Here is an 18,674-nt window from a genome sequence, read left to right on the forward strand (position 1 = left end):
ACCACTCCTTGGCCACTGGGGTCGAACATTCGGAAGGCGCTCAGGATGGCTTCTTCAGGGTCTGTGCCTGCACACCAAGGCCATCAGGGGAGCACACACTACGCCAGCCTCTGGGGGCTACCCAGAAGGAACCTGGGCTGTGTCCCCAGGGAGGGTTCGTTACCACACCCCTAGGGAACACTGGGGCTGGGAAGGGGGACAGGGCAGGGCCTGGCTGGGAGACCAGGATTTGGTACAATGCAGCATTAGTGGGGTGATCAGAGCCCAGGAGGCCAAGAGGTGAACCCTACCTGCTGTGTGTGGGCCTGGACCAGGCAGGGACCACACAAAGTTCAGCCAGGCTCAGGTGAGGCGACAAGCTCAAGTGGGTGACAGGTTCACTGTTGGCCTGCACCTGCCCCAGGCTTACCATTGAGCTTTTCCCCAAAGAGTGTGAGGAAGACGGTGAAGTTGATGGGACCTTTCCCCTCCTGCAGCATGGCATCCAGTTCCGCGTCCGGGACGCTCACCTTCCCTGTGATGGCAGGCATCGCCTGAACACAGAGCCTCTGGGTGTCCCAGGGGATGGTCAGGCTGCCCTTCCCTGCTTTCCAGTAGGAGGAGAGGCAGGTGCTGTTCTGGCAGAGGCAAAGTTAGACTGGAGGTGGGGGCAGGGGGCTGGTGGGATTAAAGGACAGGACATGTTTTCTCTCTCTCTTTCTCTCATCATCATCATCATCATCATCATCATCATCATCATCATCATCAGGGTTCCTGAGGAGAGCAAGGCCGGCTAGGTGGGAGGCGGGTACACATACCAAGCTGGGAGTAGGTCTCCCTCAGGTCTGACTTGCAGATGATGCCATCCCGGTTCTGGTCGATACAGCTGAAGGCCTGCCGGAAGGGAGCTTTCAAGAGTTAGCTGTACTCCCCCTCCCCCCCCCCACACGCAGAAGTCAAGAGAGCTTTGGGTGGTGGGAGTAGTGAGGTTGGGGCTTCGACCACTGGCCCACAGAAGTGAATAGGTTCCAAAGGAGAGGAGACTTGGAGGGAGGGGGAGGGCACTCACTTCCTTGAACTCCTGAATCTGGGCTTGTTCAAACATGGAAAAGACATTTGAAGAGCCCCTCTGGGCCTGCTTGGTGGCTGCAGCCTTGCTCCGAGTCCCCGCCTTCCTGCTGGCCTGCAGCATCACCAATGGAAAGGCTCTTTCTTCCAGCTCCTCAAAGTCCTTTCCCCACCCTGCACAGCCTCAGACACTTCCAGGAGGGCCAGGGTGAGGGTCCCCTCTCTATCCCCAGAGACCCCCTTCCCTGGGCCCAACCCAGAAATCCTTGCCCCAGTCGCTTTCCAGCCCAAGGGCAGGTCTCTGGGGGGGGGGAGCGGGGAGGAGGGCTGCTGGCCCCTCATTTCTCCCAGGGCACTTACCATCCTCTCTTTGGTAGCCTGTCTGCATCCCCTCACAGCCAGGCCCTCTTTATGTCTCAGTCTTATCACCTGGAGGGCCAAATAAGGAAAGAAACAGAAGACAGGGCCAAACTTGGCATCCCCTCCTTGGGGTGAGGGGAGAACAGATTCCAGTCACATTCCTGGTGACCTTCATGTCCCCAAAGTGTAACATCCTAGGATTCATCCATCTGTGTGACTGGGCAGCAGGTTCCCCCAGAGCAGAGCAACTTAAAGCTGTTACTATTCTTGGTGCTGATGAAGGGTCTGTATTCTACATCATCTGACAGTCCCTCCCACAGCCCCAAGCCAAGCCCCTGCCTGTCTAGTCCTCATTCTCCTGGCTTAGAGAACTGTTTCCGAGGATGATCTCAATAGTCAGAGACCTCTGGGATACACAGAGGTTTTGCCCTGCTGACCAGGGATGGAAGGCAGCCCTGCTTGGTTTTGGAAGAATTCTAGGGCCAGCTGAAAGATCCATGGTTTACTCTGCCTACTTCCATGCCTTCTCTGATGCAGCTGGCCCCGATAGGACATTTCTGTCTCCCGTGTTTGTGTCTCACTGTCCCACAAGGCCCATATCAACTCTGCTTCCTTGGAAAATTTCTCTGTTTCCAATTGGGATCTGTAAGCCTGGTTTTTTCCAGGTATTTGTTTGCCTGCTCCTGAGCATCTTGCCAAGTCAACATCTGTACCCAAAGGGCCTCTGTGCTGCTGTTTTGCATGAAGCTTTTGAAGTCTGGAATGCCACTCGTGTCCCCAAGAGAGTGAGTCATAGGGGCCCCTCTGGTGTGGACTGAGGCATCTGGGTGCCAGCTGTTGTTCCACAGCAGGAACCCCCCCCAGCCTTTTGTGGACCTGGGCTTGCTGGCTGGCTACCCCTCATCTCAGCTCAGCTATGCCAGGCCTGCCCACATCTGTCAGCAGTGGGCTGAAGAGGGCAGATGTTCCCAGGCATTGGCCCAAGACCTCCTCTATGTTGTTTTTGATTTTTCATGCTGGTACTGGGACTTAAACTCAGGGCCAGGGCACTCTCTCTTAGTTTTTGGTGCTCTGCCATTTGAGTCGCTCCTCCACTTTTGTTTTTTTGCTGGTTAATTGGTGACTATGAGTCTCATGGACTTTTGTGACCAGGCGGGCTATCCTCAGATCTCAGTTGCCTGAGTAGCTAGGGTTATAGGTGTAAGCCACCAGCACCTGGCTTGGATAATTTTGTTGTTGCTGTTGTTGTTGGTTGTGGGGCTTGACCTCTAGGCCTGGGCACTGTCCCTGAGCTCTTCAGCTCAAGGCTACCACCACTTCTGGTTTTCTAGTAGTTAATTGGAGATAAGAGTCTCTCCAATGTTAGTGCCCGAGCTGGCACTGAACCTCGATCCTCAAATCTCAGCCTCTTGTGTAGCTAGGATTACAGGCCACCACCATGCCCGGCTAGGTTTTTGTTTTTCTAAAAATACTTTACTATCTGCAGATGAAATTCTTTTCATTTTTTTCAATACAGATGTGTAATCGGATCATGTAGGCCCAGGGCCCTCCTCTCCCATAGCTTAGCATGCAGCTTAGCATGTCCCTAGGTTCGTTTGGTCAAAGCAGTAAATAATCAGTGCTGGTCCAGGGCCCCTTTCCCTGCCTTCCTTTAGTTTAGTGTGTTCTCTCTCTGCACTAGCAGTAACAGGCGTGTTGATTAGGGCAGTACATAGCTATCTCCCACCCAGCCATAAATCTTCCACCATTAAGAAGTCCCTAATTCTCACATCCATCCCAGGAGTCTCCAAGGTATATAGGTCACCCCCAAACAGTAGCTGGCACTTCTCACATGTGTGGGAGAAGGGGTCTTACTGGCTCCTTTAGCTGGCAATAAACTTTCCTTTCTTCTGTGTGACTTGTGTCCAAGTGTTTTTCTGGGATGGTGCTTACATAACTCACCTAGACAGATTTTTCAGAAGCAATACAAGGCCTTAAATTGAAAAAGAATAGGAAAGAGAAGTTGAGAGTGATTCATATGAAAACGTGTTCCAATATGTAAATGCTCCAATGTGAGCACAGTAGTCCTGATAAAGGCGTAAACAAATACTTGCATCAGGTTAACAGTGAAGAATTTAAGAGAACGAAGACAATCAGAACATTTCCATTTAAAAAGCACCAGGAAATGAGAGGATTTCAAGGAGAATGTGGATTATGTTCTAAATGAAATAATGCCTTGTTCCTGGTTTACTGGGTATTTTCACTGATAAATGAATGTGCATTAAAATCATACAAGTATGTAGTTACATGTTGCTGTATTTATCCTACAAAAAGATGACATCTGGCCCTAAACTTGATATTTGCATCTGTATATGTGTGTGTGTGTGTGTGTGTGTGTGTGTGTGTGTGTGTGCACACGCGCGCGTCAGTGCTGGGGCTTGAACTTAAGGCCTCATGCTCTTGCTTGGCTTTGCTTGGCTTTGCTTGGCTTTTTTTTCTTCCCTTTTTTTTTTTTTGTCGGTCATGGGGCTTGAACTCTGGGCCTAGGTGATGTCCCTGAGCTCTTCAACTCGAGGCTACTGCCCTAACCCCTTGAGCCACAGCCCCACTTCCTTGCTTGGCTTTTTCATATAAGACTGGCACTCTACCACTTGAGCCAGCTTTTTTGTTGGTTAATTGGTGAGGTGAAAGTGATAAATGAAAAATTGTAACCACCATTTTGTAGTTACTGATTGCTAGTTCTACTTCTGCAGTCCGCTTCACTGTCTTATTGCTGAGACCCTATGTTGCGCTGTGACTCTTCTGCCAGGAAAGGCCTAGTGCAGAACAAGTCCCGAATTGCAGGTGATGCCTATCTATCTATAAATACCAGAATGGCCGCTCCTGGGGTCTGGTGATCACTATCTACACTAGAAACTCTGAAGTTTTTAGCACATATTCTGAGCCACCTTAGTAATGTCACCCAACCAATTCAAAGTATGTCAACCCTCGGACCTAACCAATAACTTGTTTCTGAGCCTTTCCCCGCTTGGTAGTGCGCCAATCATATTATAGAGTTGATTTATGATTTTCCCGTGGTGTGTAGTGATTTGTATCAAGGTACTATGATGTGTGCTCAGTCCCTGCCTCCCCCCAAAATTATATAAAAGATGCTGTAACCCTGAGCTCGGGGCTCTCAGCGTCACCGGTTGCAGCCGAGTGTGAGAGACCAGGCTCGAGCTTGCAATAAGGACTTCCTTGCTTTTACATTGGTGACGGTCTCTGATGGTCTTTTGGGACAAGGCTTCTTGAACTCGAGCTTAACAGAGGAGTCTCATGAACTTTTCTGCTCAGCCTGGCTTTGAACCACAATCCTCAGATTTCAGCCTTCTGAGTAGATTAGCGAGTAGAATAGCTAGGATTACAGGCATAAGCCACCAGTGTCTAGTTTACACTTTGTGGACAGAAGCCTCTGAAAAGACATGAGAAATCATGTGGCATCTTGTATCCCCCACTGTCATTATGAACATGGCCCTGAAACTCATCTGTAACAGAAACAGCCTGTTTTCCTACTCTATACCAGTACCTGTCTGACACTCCTTTCCTTCTCCTGTCACATTCATGGCCAGGCAGGGGATTGGGCTCACAGCCTGCTGCTGTCCAGTGCCTCTAGCCTCCCATGTTATTCCATTCCCATTTCTACAGCCTATTCTGTCACTCTCCACACTCTGCTGGGCATAGCAGGCTGGAGGGACAGTAAATTCCACACACATTATGTCTCACCATGTGGTCACCTTCCTACATGGTCTCTGTGGTTCTCTGGCACAGATGTCAAAGAAGGGAGGACAGGTCATGTGTACATTTTTGAAAATATTTAATTAAAAATCCCACACAGTCCCAGGTTAGGCCTCAAGAGGGTGGCATGGCACACAGAAAGCCTGGTAAGGACAAGAAGGTGGTCCTCAGTAGTCTCTTGGACTAGTCTCCTGGACTAGTGCAGTAAGGACTGAGGACTCCATCCTTGCAGGAGAAAATGAGAGGAGGGGGGTAGTTCCTGCTAGTGCAGGCCCGGCATCTTCTCCTTTGGGAGGTCCGGCATCTTCTGTGAGGTCCACTGCAGAACTAAAAGCCCCTTAAGGGGTGTGTAGTATGTGAATGAGAAGCCCTCTGGAGGGGCACAAACAGCCCAAAGCCCTGTCTGCAGCTGGGCTTTCTCCCATGGTCCGCTGGCCTCTGGGGCCCTGGGTGACCAAGCCGTGCCAGCTCTCCTGTGGGCTTCTAGCTGCTCTGGCCAAGAAGCTGGAGCCGCCTCCTCATACAGAGTGAGATCCCAGGGAGGCCTGGCCATGGCAAGGTCCAGAAGACACTCCCTCAGGTGGGTGGGTGGCAGCAGTAAGCGTCTCGCAGTGTGGAGATGCATGGAAGGCCTGAGTGAGCAACTCCACTTTGGGAAGTAGATTCCAACAAGAAAGGCGAGTCTCTGGAATCTCTGGCTCCTTCCAGTCCCAGTGGGGGCACCGAGGGAGGCCCGGCAGATCTGGTGGGAGAGGAGGCCCCTAGGATTCCCAGGCGCCTCCCCCCAGCTTTCAGGGGTAGCAGCGGGCAGGAAGCTTCCTGCCTCCCGGGCGAGAGCACCTGTGGGGCGGAGCCTGTGCTTCTAGCTTGGCTCTCATTGGCCCAGCATGCAAGCCTTCTTACAGGCCACGGCCGAGACCAGGGCGGCGCCGCGGCCACTGCCTTCCTCTGACTCGATGAAGGTGATCTCGCAGCTGGGCGTCAACCGGCGCACGCTGGCGTGGAACCGCTCCTTGAAGCTGAACGGGAGGCAAACCGGGCTGCTGCCTTCCCCCATCCCTGCCTTCCCCGCCCTGCTTTCCTCCTGAGCGCAGCCCACCTCCCAGGCCCGGGGTGAACGACGATCGCGAACCCCAGCCGCTCACCTGGGGTGCAGCTTGTACACCGAGCCGTCCACGCCCACCGTGATGCGCATCACGTCCTCGCTGCGGCTCTCGCGCATGCGGTTGATGACGCCCGCCAGCCCCGCCGAGCACATGTGCGCGGCGCGCGTGGACACGCTCTCGCAGGCGCGGCGCACGATGTCGCAGTCGGTGGCCGAGGGCCGCAGCCCCAGCGTGCTCAGAATGTTGTGGATCTGCTTGCGGTCCCCCAGGTCGCTGCCGGGGTGTGGGGGGAGAGATGGCCGCTAAGCCTCCCCGCCCCCCGCGCGCCCCGGGTGCGCTCCCTGGAGAGTCAGCGGTGGCGCTGCCCACGTCCCTCGCCCGGGAGCTTGGGGAGGACTGGGGGGAGCGGAGCGGGGTCTGCCGGGGACAGCAGCCGCTGGGACCTGGGGCTCCGCCCCGACGAGGTCCGTCCGGGGTTGTGGGAGAGGTCTGATTCCGTCTCGGACGAGTGGGTGCCGTGGAGTAGACGCGTGCACGAAGTCAGTGTAAGGGACCCCGCGGGACGCGGGCCCCAGGCGTTTTCTCTCTCCGGTATCCCTGGGCCATCCCCCCACCCAGAACGCATCTCTGCCCAGGTCCTGTGCAGGCCTGCCCCCTCTCGTCACCTCCCCGCCCTGTGCCCTCCCCATGGCCCAGAGCTCCCTCCCCCCCAGCACCTCCCCCTGCTCTGACTGTCCTGAGTTCGCCCCCTCCCCTCCCTGGTGCCGCCCCTCTGGTCCCCTCCTCGATTGCTCTGAGCCGCCCCCTCCCGTCCTGGCCCCCGCCCAGGACTCGTCCCCTCTGTACCTCTCCACCTGGGACACGAATCGGGTCTCGAAGGCGCCGCGCGTGCGCAGCTGCTCCGAGGCCTCCCCGTGGAACAGCAGGTTCTCGTCCACCAGCTTGAGCAGCACCAGCCGCACCAGCTCGCCCATGTACTTCCCGCCAATGAGCTTTTCGTACCTGGACACAAGGTGGTTGGTTACCACAGCTGAGCCAGACCCAGCGGGGGAGATCCTGGCAGGGGCCGGGCCACTTCCTCCCCTATGGGTCGCAGGTAGGTTCTGGGGTTCCTGCCTCCAGAGCCTTAGGAACGAGGGTCCAGGAACGTGTTCTAACCGTAGAGTGCTTGCCTAGTATGAACGAAGCCTGGGTCCGATTCCTCGGTACCACATACACAGAAAAAGCCAAAAGTGGTGCTGTGGCTCATGTGGTGGAGCGCTAGCCTTGAGTAAGCCAAGGGCAGAGCCCAGGCCCCGACTACAGGCCTCAGGACTAGGAGAACGGGGAAGGAGGGAGAGAGGGGGAGAGAGAAAGGAGATAGAGAGGAGAGAGAAAACTAGGCTGTGTGGTTTGTCAGTTCAGTCCACGGGGCCTTGCTATTGGGTCAGATGCAGGATATATATAGCACCGAGGAATCGAACCCAGGTCTTTGTGCATGCTAGGCAAGCACTCTACCGGGGCCGGGAGTTTGGCCTAGTGGTTAAAGTGCTTGCCTAGCATGCATGAAGACCAGGGTTTGATTCCTTGGTACCATATACATAGAAAAAAGCCGGAAGTGGTGCTGAGGCTCAAGTGGTAGAGCTCTAACCTTGAGAAAGTCCAAGGACAGTGCTCAGGCCCTGAGCTCAAGCCCAGGACTGGCGGGGGGGAAAAAAAAAAAAAGCACTCTACCACTAGGCCAAACTCCCAACCTAACTTTTCTTTTTTAATGGCGTTCTACGGCTTGAGCTCAGGGCCTGTATGCTGTCATGCAGGGTTTTCGTTTGTTTTGCCTTTTTTTTTTTTTGGAGTTAATTGAAGACAAGAGTCTCACAGACTTTCCTGCTCTGGCTGGCTTTGAACCATGATCTTCAGATCTCAGCTTCCTGAGTAACTAGGATTACAGCAGCCCGGCTTTATCTTGGAATATTTTAATACCAGTAACCTAATACAGGCATGAGAAGGCTTGTCATGGAGCTCATACAATCAGCTTAGGTCTGGTGCCAGGCAGGTGGCCAACTCTGATTGCCATGATTAATGACAAGCTAAGTGCAGTTGGTTCCCAAGATGAGTTGGCCAACCTACAGCATGTCCCCAAATACTAATATTTGTTCTGGGAACAATGACAAACACAGTGCTTTGGAGAACTCCAGGTTGAAATGCTGTGCTAATGGCTCATACCTGTAATCATAGCTATTCAAGAGGCTGAGATTTGAGAATCACAGTTCAAAGCCAGCTGCAGCAGGAAAGTCCAAGGGACTCTTATCTCCAGTTAACCATGAGAAAACCAGAAGTGGAGCTCTAAGCAGAAGAGCACCACTACTAGCCTTGAGCAAAAAAGAGCTCAGAGACAGTGTCTAGGCCCTGAGTTTAAGTTCCACAACGACCCCCACCAATAAGAACAACAAAATGCTGAGATCCTGTAGGTCCTCTCTGGATCCCAGGGTCCCTGTCAGAAGCAGAGAGAGGGAGGTTTATCTAACGACAACTACACCTTCACATTGGACAGTGGACAGGACATACTGACTGAGATGAAGGAACAAAGAGACAGATTACAACTGTCCTCCAGAGCTGTTTAAAAACAAGTCATCTGCAGTGGCTCAGCTTCTGTCTGCTGCTATAAAGGGAGCAGCCTAGGAATAGATGGAGGAGAGGGAAGGGGGAGGGGGCTTCCTTACAGCTGCTGACCAGGATTCACTGAGCTTTCATCCACCATGCGGTCATACTCCAGCAGGAACTCATCCAGCTCTCCAGAGTCCCCAAATGCACCCCATTCAGTGTTGACACACATGCGACCCTCATCTCCTTCCACCAGCTCCACATTCTGCATCTCCTCCATGTAGCAGGCATTGCAGCCTGTGCCTGCAGGGATGGAGGAGTGAGAGCTGCATTGAGGGAGGGCACACTGGAAGGTCTGGGCTGGATTTTTCTACTTGGGGCAGAAGGGGTAGTCTCTCCTGGCTAGGAACACCGTCCTCGCCCATTACCTGTTACTGGGAAGATGGAGGGAAACAGGGTGGGCCGGGATGCTTTGCTAACTAGAGCTGGATGTGGGATAATATGGTATTGTCTTGTCTGTGCCCTACTTGTTTTCTGGCACTTCCTGTGAACATATTTAAGCCAAACTTTCCTTCTGTTTGGAGGTACCTCAAAGTGAATAAGCCACCATAAGGACCTGTGCATAACTCACAGGCTACTATAGGCAGAACTGGTGCAGAGTTTTTCTTCTGCTTATCTTGTGCAAACTGAAAATGTGGAGTCCAATGTTTGTAAGTGACTAAGAGTTTTGATGGCGGTGGCAGAGTATCCATCACTTAGCTACTCTTTTTTTTTTAATTTATTTTTTATTTTTTATTTTTATTTTTATTTTTATTTTTGCCAGTCCTGGCCTTGAGCTCAGGGCCTGTGCACTGTCCTTGGACTTTCTCAAGGCTAGAGCTCTACCACTTGAGCCTCAGCACCACTTCTGGCTTTTTTCTATGTATGTGGCACCGAGGAATTGAACCTGGGTCTTTGTGCATGCTAGGCAAGGACTTTAACCACTAGGCCAAACTCCTGGCCCCTCAGCTACTCTTATCTCTAGTGAACTACCAAGAAAAGCCTAAAGTGGTACTGTAGCTCAAATGGTAGAGCACTATAGTGCCTTGAATAAAATAGCTCATGGACAGCATCCAACCTCTGAGTTCAAGACCCAGAATTGGCACATGCATACACACAAAAAAGGAAACAAAGCTAGTCATTGAAGGCTCACCCCTGTAATCCTATCTAATCAGGAGGCTGAGCTCTAAGGATTTCAGTTCAAAAGACAGCCTGGGCATACAAATTGAAAGCCATAAGTGGAAGTATATCTGTTCAGCTATGAGCAGAACATGCCAAGTAAGAGCATAAGGCCCTAAACACACACACACACACACACACACACACACACACACACACACACGCCAGAAATAGAAGACAAAGTGAGGTCAGGCTGACTCTTAAAGTTTAAAAGGTACATATCTTTGTAGCATGTATATATGTGTATGGACATAAAAATGAGTCTGTTGGGGCCAGGAGTTTGGCCTAGTGGTAAAGTGTTTGCATAGCATACACGAAGACCCAGGTTCAATTCCTTGGTAACACACATATAGAAAACAAACAAACAAGAAACAGAAGTGGTGCTGCGGTTCAAGTGGTAGAGCTCTAGCCTTGAGAAAGTCCAAGGACAGTGCTCAGGCCCTGAGCTCAAGCCCAGGACTGGCACACAAAAAAATGAGTCTGGGGGCCGGGAGTTTGGTCTAGTGGTAAAGTGCTTGCCTAGCATGCACGAAAACCCAGGTTTGATTCCTCGGTACCACATGCATAGAAAAAAAAAAAGCTGGAAGTGGTGCTGAGGCTCAAGTGGTAGAGCTCTAGCCTTGAGAAAGTCCAAGGACAGTGCTCAAGCCCTGAACTCAAGCCCAGGACTGGCAAAAAATAAAATGAGTCTGTAGAAAATGCATATAATTATAGATGGGAACTATGAACACCTGACATTGTTCAGAGCTGATTCTGAAAGGACACATAACTTTCTGGGTAATCAGGGCCTAGAGAGTCCAGAAAAGCCCCGTGTGTGTGTGTGTGTGTGTGTGTGTGGTCATTAATTTATTCATTAGAGCCCTCACCTCTCAACAGTGATGCATTGAGGATTACATTTCCAACACAGGAGATTGCAGGACTCATTGAAGCATAGTATTTATACAATGGAATATTATTCAGCCATATACAATCATTCATTCATATTACAATATGGATAAACCTTAAAATATTATGCTAACTGAAAGAAGTAAATCACAGACTATCACATAGTGTATAGTTCTATTTATATGAAATGGCAAGTGGTAGAGTGCTAGTCTTGAGAAAGAAAAGCAACCTTATTCCTGTGTGCACAGCAAGTGATCTGAGTCGATTGTTGCTCAGGAAATGCTGGCTCCTTATAAGGACCTCATTAAAAGTTCCTTATCAAGAATTCTGGGAAAGCTCCAGAAAGTCCCTGCCCCTGGCTGGGAGAAAGGGGTAAGGCTAGCTTTGTTTATTCTCTTCCACTTGGATAAATCTGCCTAGTATGGTCAATTTACTGGATAAAATATTTTAATTACATCCGATAGGCTGGGCAGGTGTGCAGCTGGTGAACCATCTGACAGATTGCACGGGTTGAGATGTGTCCCACCAAGTCTCAGTACCCACACCGCTGCCTCTACGGCCATCTGCCTCAGGCCACAGTCCTGCACCAACTAACACCAGTTGTTACTGCCTTGGCCTTCACTCTGCAGGGCACCAGTGTAGCCTGGGTAGGGCAGAGGCAGGGTACAAGGAGCTCTTACCCACAATCATGCCGACCTCACACTGGCGGTCTTCATAGTAGCAGGAGATCATTGTGGCCACTGTGTCATTCACCATTGCCACCACATCCATCTCAAAGTCCTGCCAAGAAACACAGGGACTACAATGATGGAACTGGGGAGAGGCTGGGGGCCCGGGGCAGCCACCTCAGCCAATGCAGGAGAAGTTGTCCTCACCCCTCTCCTCTTGATGGCATCTCTCAGAAGCCCTACGATATTGTTCCCTTCTGCTCCAGATGCCTTGAAGCCCTTGGTCCAGTTGAGAAGGATGCCCTGTGGGAAGAAGGTCACATGGCTACTGGTGCTGGGCAGAGAGCTCTGACCTTAAGCCATCTGCTTCCTAGGCCAAAGGGCACACGTGCCACCTTATACATCAGGTTAAGAAAACAGCCTCTGACTAGCCATGCATCTTTTAGGGGAGTTAGGAACGATCTTCCACGAATACCTCTTATTTCTTCAGGGCTAGTTTCCAGCCAACTTAAGAATTAGGAATATGGGCCGGGAGTTTGGCCTAGTGGTTAAAGTGCTTGCCTAGCATGCATGAAGACCCAGGTTTGATTCCTCGGTACCACATACGTAGAAAAAAGCCAGAAATGGTGCTGAGGCTCAAGTGGTAGAGCTCTAGCCTTGAGAAAATCCAAGGACAGTGCTCAGGCCCTGAGCTCAAGCCCAGGACTGGCAAAAAAAAAAAAAAAAAAAAAAAGAATTAGGAATATGATGCTTGGGGCCAGGAATGTGGCTTAGTGGTAGAATGCTTGCCTAGCATGCACAAAGCCCTGGGTTCTATTCCTTAGTACCACTCAAGGACAGTGTCCAGGCCCAGAGCTCAAGATCCAGGACTTGGGGGAAAAAGTGATACTTTTTTTTTTGGTACTGTTACTAGGGCTTGTGCACTGGGCTTGGGCACTGTTCCCTGAGATTTTTATTTCCCCTCAAAGCTAAGTACTCTACCACTTGAACCACAGTACTACTTCTGGTGGCTAATTAGAGAAAAGAGTTTCACAAATGTTTCTGCCTGAAGTGACTCTCAGATTTGTTGATCTGTGTTGGCTTTGAACCAGGATTCTCAGATCTCAGCCTCCTAATTATAGGTACAGACCACAAATGCCTAGCTGGGCACTTTATTTATTTATTTAGCCAGTCCTGGGACTTGAGCTCAGGGCCTGAGCACTGTCCTTGGGCTTTCTCAAGGCTAGCACTCTACCGCTGGAGCCACAGCACCACTTCTGGCTTTTTCTATGTATGTGATCCTGAGGAATTGAACCCAGGGCTTCGTGTGTGCTAGGCAAGCACTCTATCACTAGGCCACAGTAGGCCACACTCACAGCCCTTTTATTTTTCTTTTGCAGTACTAGGGATAAAACCTAGGGCCTTGAGTGTGTTAGATAAACACTGCACTACTGAGCTACATCCCTAGAACAAGAACATTGAACTATAAAGCTCTGGGATATCATTCCAGAGTCAAGGCAGGTCTCAACAGAGAGTAGGGCTCCATAAGATCAGAGTTTCTCTACACCCTGCTACACTACAAGAAACCACTCAACCCTCCCTGTTTCTCTATAGGGGATGGAGGTCAGGAAACCATGTGAGATGTTGCTCTGGCTGCTGCTTTTGCCTGCAGCCATAACTTGGCTTTGTCTCAGATCCAGAGGGCTCATGTTTTATGTATGTGTGTATACTATGAATGTATATGTACAATACATATGTATGTATGTATGTATACATATAACATGTATACATATGTTATACATATAATATACATATAACATATACATTGATATAGAAGTATCATGTGTGTATCAGGCATGGTGGCTCACACCTGTAATCTTAGCTACTCAGGAGGCTAAGATCTGAGGATCATGGTTCCAAACTACCTGGGGCACTAAAAGTATGTGAGACTCTTATCTCCAGTTAACCACCAGAAAACTGGAAGTAGGGCTGTGGTTCAAGGGGTAAGGTAGTAGCCTTGAGCTGAAGAGCTCTGGGACAATGCCTAGAGTTCAAGTCCTACAACCAAAAAAATATATACATCAGTGTGTATTAGTCACATGTAATATATATGTGTGTAGTATTTATGTAATAGTTGTATAAATGTAACTGGCAGATTACATTTCCTTCACATTTGTGACTCAGCCAGAGATGGTAAGGCGCAATGAGGGTCAGTAGTGACCTTACAGATCATTCAGATGGCCAGCTGCTAGTGTCCATTGTGGGCAAATTGCTTAACCTATTTCCTCACCTGTATTGGGGTGCCTATAGCACATGCTTTTAGGGTTGTGGGGAGACTTTGCGACATTGTAAGAACCAGATGATAGTGCACTTATTTTCCAGTGCTGCAAAGGCAGAAAGGATCACAGACAGGGCTACAACTCAAACCTACATCTACCCACTTTTAGCAACAAGTGTGTATGTGTGGAGAGGAATGAGAGCTGTGACTGAAGGCAGAATGAGGCAGGGTTCACCTGGGCTACATATCCATCAATTCAGCTGTCCTGCCCTCCACCTGACCCACCTTGTCGATGTCCTCGTGCCTTACAGGAAAGGAGAAGGTGAAGCCCAGGGGCAGTTTCTTGTGCTTCATTTGATGCTTGTCCAAGAAGTCAGAGATGCACTCGGAGATATAGTCAAAGAGCTGAGAGATATACCAAAGTAGCTAAGACTGAGCCAGACAGGAGCCCTCCCTGCCAAGGTGTCGAGGGTTCCAAGATGTCAGAGCCCAGGGCCTACCACTGAATATCAGGCCTGTCTGCCACCCCTCCCCACCTTGCTGTTTGTTGGACTCAGGCCCTATCCCTCTGCAGATGCAGGGTGGTGACAGATGGGCTTGTAGTCCCATTCCAGTCCCTCTTCCTTCTTCTGGACCCAGTGAAGTCCAGCCTCCAGCCTGGCTAGGTGTTCTGTGAGGTTCTGGGTAGAGGCACATTCCTGGTCATACCCATGATGTTTGTCTCTTTGACGATTTCCAGGTATCCTGGCCACCTGACCCTGCTGAAGGTCAGCCATAGCCTCCATCTACAGGACTGAGCTGGGATAAGTGATCTGACGATGAACTGGGTGGGTACACCCTTCCCACTGCTGGGCCTCAAATTGTGCCAACTCCAATGCACAGACAGTGAGCTGACAGTGCTGAAGGTTGGGCTTTGGAAGGCACTTTCTTATCTTTGGATTCTGCCCTTTGGGAATTAGATTTCCATGGTGCCTCGCCATGTTCAGGAACCACTGTCCCCTACCCAGCTCCCCAGAGCCCATTCTACTTCTATGCCTTGCTGCTTGTGCAGATAGTGTACCTTGGGTCACTCCTCTTGGCAATGTGCCTGTTGCGGGGCAAGGGACAGCCTTTGGGAAGGATGTTTCACAGGCTGGACAAGTATATTTTCCAGCTGCCCAGTCCTTACGCTTTGACTTTTCCTCTAGGAAATTGCACAAGGGGAGGAGGGTACTACCAGCTTCTTCTCCTGCCACCAATCCTTTCCTGTTCTTGGCTGTAAGATGGCTGGGAGACTTGAGACACCTTGCCTTCCTGAGCCTCTGAGGCTAGTGGCCCTCCTGTTCACAGCTGCCTTTGTTTGATAGAAGTGTAGCCCTCTTGTGAGGGCTTGCCACATCCTGGGATCCTGAGTAACCTTGACCACCCCCCTCCCCGTAACTCCCCCCAGCCCGCCTCCTTCCCCAGGCTGCTCACCATCTCAGCAGTGCCTGTCATGGCGTCTTCAGGGATGGAGTACATCTGGTGTTTGGTCTTCACACTCCACTGCCCTGCCTCCCCCTCCCCCACCTTCACCAGCATCACCCTGAAGTTGGTGCCACCCAGATCCAGGGAAAGGAAGTCTCCAACTTCTGTAGGCAAAGGGAGACATACTCAGCTTCATGGCTTCTCCTGGCATCCCTGGGCTGGTTGGGGCCTGACTGAGCAGCTGACCCTGGGACCACGGGAGATGAGAAGGGCAGCTACAGGACCCCCAAAGAAGCTGGATGAGGGACTGTCATCCCACACCTTGGGGGGAGGGGACAACAGAGTGAGCTGTGGGAGGGTACATGGGTAAGCTGGGGAGATACCAATGGGAAGCCCCTGTCTTGGGCGGATCTAGTCAGAGGTCAGGGAGTCATGAGGCCCTAGGGTAGTGGTTCAGACACAGGTCAGAGCTGGGATGCCCCAAGTGATCCGTGAAAAAGTCTTGTACTATGAGACAGAAAAAGTTATTATTAATTTTTTTCTGAAGCTTGAGAGCTCTAGGCTGGACCTGCAGAGCCAAGGGTTAAGAACCAGTTCAGTGGGTTAGGGACCACCATTGCTTGCCAGGGGGTCTTGTTTGGGAATAGCTGAGCCTCAGCTGGCTCCGACGTGGGGCCATCCCTGAGGTACCTGAGCCTTCTGGGGTGGAACGCACGTAGGTGGGCAGCATCTTCACGCTGGCCTCCTCGTGAGTCTCCAGCCTCAGGCCCCGGTCCATCTCCTTCTGCATCCTCCTCATCACCTTCTTTAGGTCCTCTTCCTGCAGCTGGAACTCTGCCAGGATCTGCTCCGCCTGAATAGGGAGGGGATGAGAGCAGCCAGAGGCCTAGCATCTCCTTCTTACCTCCAAGTTTAGGATGACCCATCCTTCCAAGCTACTTACCATAGTGAAATTCACAGAACTCCAAGACCCTCGACAAGTAGCCTGGGGTGCTGGAGCGGTAAGCAGGCAGGAGCAGGATAGTTTTTGTATCTGATATTATCCTTTGTGCTACAATATCTTATGGCACCTCCCTTTGCCTCTCAGATTGGGAGCCTCTCCAGTGAGAGGTTGTTGAGAAGGCTGGAGCCTGTCAATGGATAGGCAGCTGGCATTACTGCATAAATCCAGCAAGGAGCCCAGGGCTAGTGGTTTACACCTGTAATCCTAGTTATTCAGGAGGCTGAGATCTGAGGAACACAGTTTGAAGCCAGTCAGAGCAGGAAACTCTGTGAGAATTCTATCTCCAAGTAAACATTTAAAAAGCCAGAAGTGGAGCTGTGGCTCAAGTAGTAGAGCACTAACTTTAAGCAAAAATGCTCAGGGATAGGCCCTGAATTCAAGCTCCAGGACCAGCACACACTTACAAAAAAATAAATAAATAAAAGTCAGCTCAACTTTATGAAACAAACAGGCCAGCTGACACCAGTGCATGCACACAGATGCAGCCAAAGTCAAGCCAGTAGGAGTAACCATAGTGCCTCTTCACAATCAGGCTTGTGAAATATGGTCACCAACAACATGCAGGTTCTGAGCTAGAGGGAGGAGGGTCTCCATTGTGTGAGGGGCTTGTTTGCTGGAAGCCAGATTCAACACTGCCATTCCCATGAATGTGGGTAGCCAAGGTGTGCCCACAAGGTGGTGTGAGGATGGGCTGTGAATACAGCTATATCTTTGCCTGCACGTTTCCCATCAGCATACAGATGGGAGCTGTATGCCTGTTCCCTGTACACAAGGGGAAGAGACCATGTGGATACACTGTCTCTGGACATACTAAGGAAGGTCATTACAAAGATATTTTTTTTTTGCCAGTCCTGGGCTTGAGCTCAGGGCCTGAGCACTGTCCTTGGACTTTGTCAAGGCTAGAGCTCTACCACTTGAGCCTCAGCACCACTTCTGGCTTTTTTCTATGTATGTGGTACTGAGGAATCGAACCCGGGTCTTCGTGCATGCTAGGCAAGCACTCTACCACTAGGCCAAACTCCCAGCCCAAAGATATTTTAATTTTGAACCAAAGAAGAAAGATAATCTGATAAAAGCCATGGATCCACAATAGCTTAAAAGTTATGTACATATGGTCATATAACGGATGAGACTATAAAAAATGAATTCTAGGATATGGAAACAAAAGGTTTATCTTTGTGATTGTTGTTCTCAGTGTATTATGTACAGTTATTTCTTTTCTCTTTTGTTCCCTTTATGATTAATCTCATGTGGTTACTGTATCTGACTTTGTTACCTGGTGTGTTGTATACATCCATCAGGATGTAACTGTAACCCCTTTATATGTTACCCTGACCTCCATCTACCCCCCCCCAAAAAAAAAAGCCATGGATACAGTTTTTGGACTATCTTGCATGGTGGTTCTCTTACACATAAACTCAAGGGACTGGAGAGGCTCTGCCTCTTACTCCCCCTTAGTTTTTAGAACTAAGATGTTTTCAGGCAAAACACAACATTGCTCCACTCCTTTTCAATCGTGATAAGAGTGTCCCTTGAAATTCCCAACCATGGCTACATAACAATGAGTGACTGATTTTGCACCCACTGCAATCATGAGGAGACAAGACTGGAGGAAAAGGACTATTAGCAGTCTATAGCTAAGAGAGAAGGATGCCAGCTTTACCCACCTCCGTAAGCTGGTGATGGAGCAAATACAGCAGTTAGAATTTTGGTTTCCTGCCATTTACAACAGTCCTAATGGATTAAAATTCTTAGTTGAGCCACTTTCCTTAAACAGATCCCCATATTTAACATTTAAACCCAGGGAAGGTCAGAATAGAACAGGCTGTCAAAAACTCTGGCAAACATAGAATTTGCCAGGAACTAACATTAGTAATATTGACCAATTGCTCAATCTCTGCAACATGCCAGGCTGAGCTGAATTCTTCCTGTAAGGGCTGCCTGAGAAAATGGCTCCCTCCCTTTGTTTTCCTCCACGTGAAACTGCACGTAGACCCTCTTTCCCTTGGTTCCCACTCTGTGCAAAACTGCACATGGCCTTTCCTAGAAGTCAGTGTCCAAAACCTGTAACCATAGTAATTGGTCATTGCACACCTGCAGGTCAGTGGGAAGTTCCCCAGGCTCTGAGGTTACTTCTCCATCTGCTGCAGTCACAGCAGTCCTTCTTGTCCTCCCCTATACAACTCTCTCCACCATTAGTTAGGCTGCTACATCCTACTCTAGGGTGCAACCCTACAGTTTGGCCCTCCCAAAAAATGCACTTCTGCTTGAACCACATGGTGACCTTTCCACAATCCTTATGTCCAGTGCTGAAACTGGGGAGGCGATAGTGTTAGGAGTCACTGGATCCC

The 18,674-nt window shown here is 50.3% G+C and overlaps 2 protein-coding genes across 2 annotated transcripts in view; both read right to left on the minus strand.

Annotated features, from left to right (window-relative positions):
- Positions 1-1,635, minus strand: part of Myl7 (myosin light chain 7) — a 2,325-nt gene extending 690 nt beyond the window's left edge. Inside the window, exons 1-6 of the mRNA XM_090332265.1 lie at positions 1,577-1,635; positions 1,408-1,476; positions 1,049-1,162; positions 798-873; positions 410-514; positions 1-67 (exon numbers count right to left, since the gene is read on the minus strand). The exon at positions 1-67 is cut by the window's left edge and continues 12 nt beyond it. Of these exons, the coding sequence (XP_090188391.1) occupies positions 1-67; positions 410-514; positions 798-873; positions 1,049-1,162; positions 1,408-1,476; positions 1,577-1,612 (467 nt within the window). The 5' untranslated portion in view covers positions 1,613-1,635. The remainder of the gene's footprint in view (positions 68-409; positions 515-797; positions 874-1,048; positions 1,163-1,407; positions 1,477-1,576) is intronic.
- Positions 1,636-5,233: 3,598 nt separating this feature from the next.
- Positions 5,234-18,674, minus strand: part of Gck (glucokinase) — a 39,981-nt gene continuing 26,540 nt past the window's right edge. The window contains exons 2-10 of the mRNA XM_090332266.1: positions 16,011-16,173; positions 15,330-15,484; positions 14,160-14,279; positions 11,825-11,920; positions 11,630-11,729; positions 8,966-9,149; positions 7,113-7,268; positions 6,306-6,539; positions 5,234-6,179 (exon numbers count right to left, since the gene is read on the minus strand). Coding sequence (XP_090188392.1) covers positions 6,035-6,179; positions 6,306-6,539; positions 7,113-7,268; positions 8,966-9,149; positions 11,630-11,729; positions 11,825-11,920; positions 14,160-14,279; positions 15,330-15,484; positions 16,011-16,173 — 1,353 coding nt within the window. The 3' untranslated portion in view covers positions 5,234-6,034. The remainder of the gene's footprint in view (positions 6,180-6,305; positions 6,540-7,112; positions 7,269-8,965; positions 9,150-11,629; positions 11,730-11,824; positions 11,921-14,159; positions 14,280-15,329; positions 15,485-16,010; positions 16,174-18,674) is intronic.

This window comes from Megascapheus bottae, chromosome 5 (genome assembly GCF_031878675.1).
Source record: "Megascapheus bottae isolate mThoBot1 chromosome 5, mThoBot2.hap1, whole genome shotgun sequence".
In the NCBI taxonomy this organism is placed as follows: domain Eukaryota; kingdom Metazoa; phylum Chordata; class Mammalia; order Rodentia; family Geomyidae; genus Megascapheus; species Megascapheus bottae.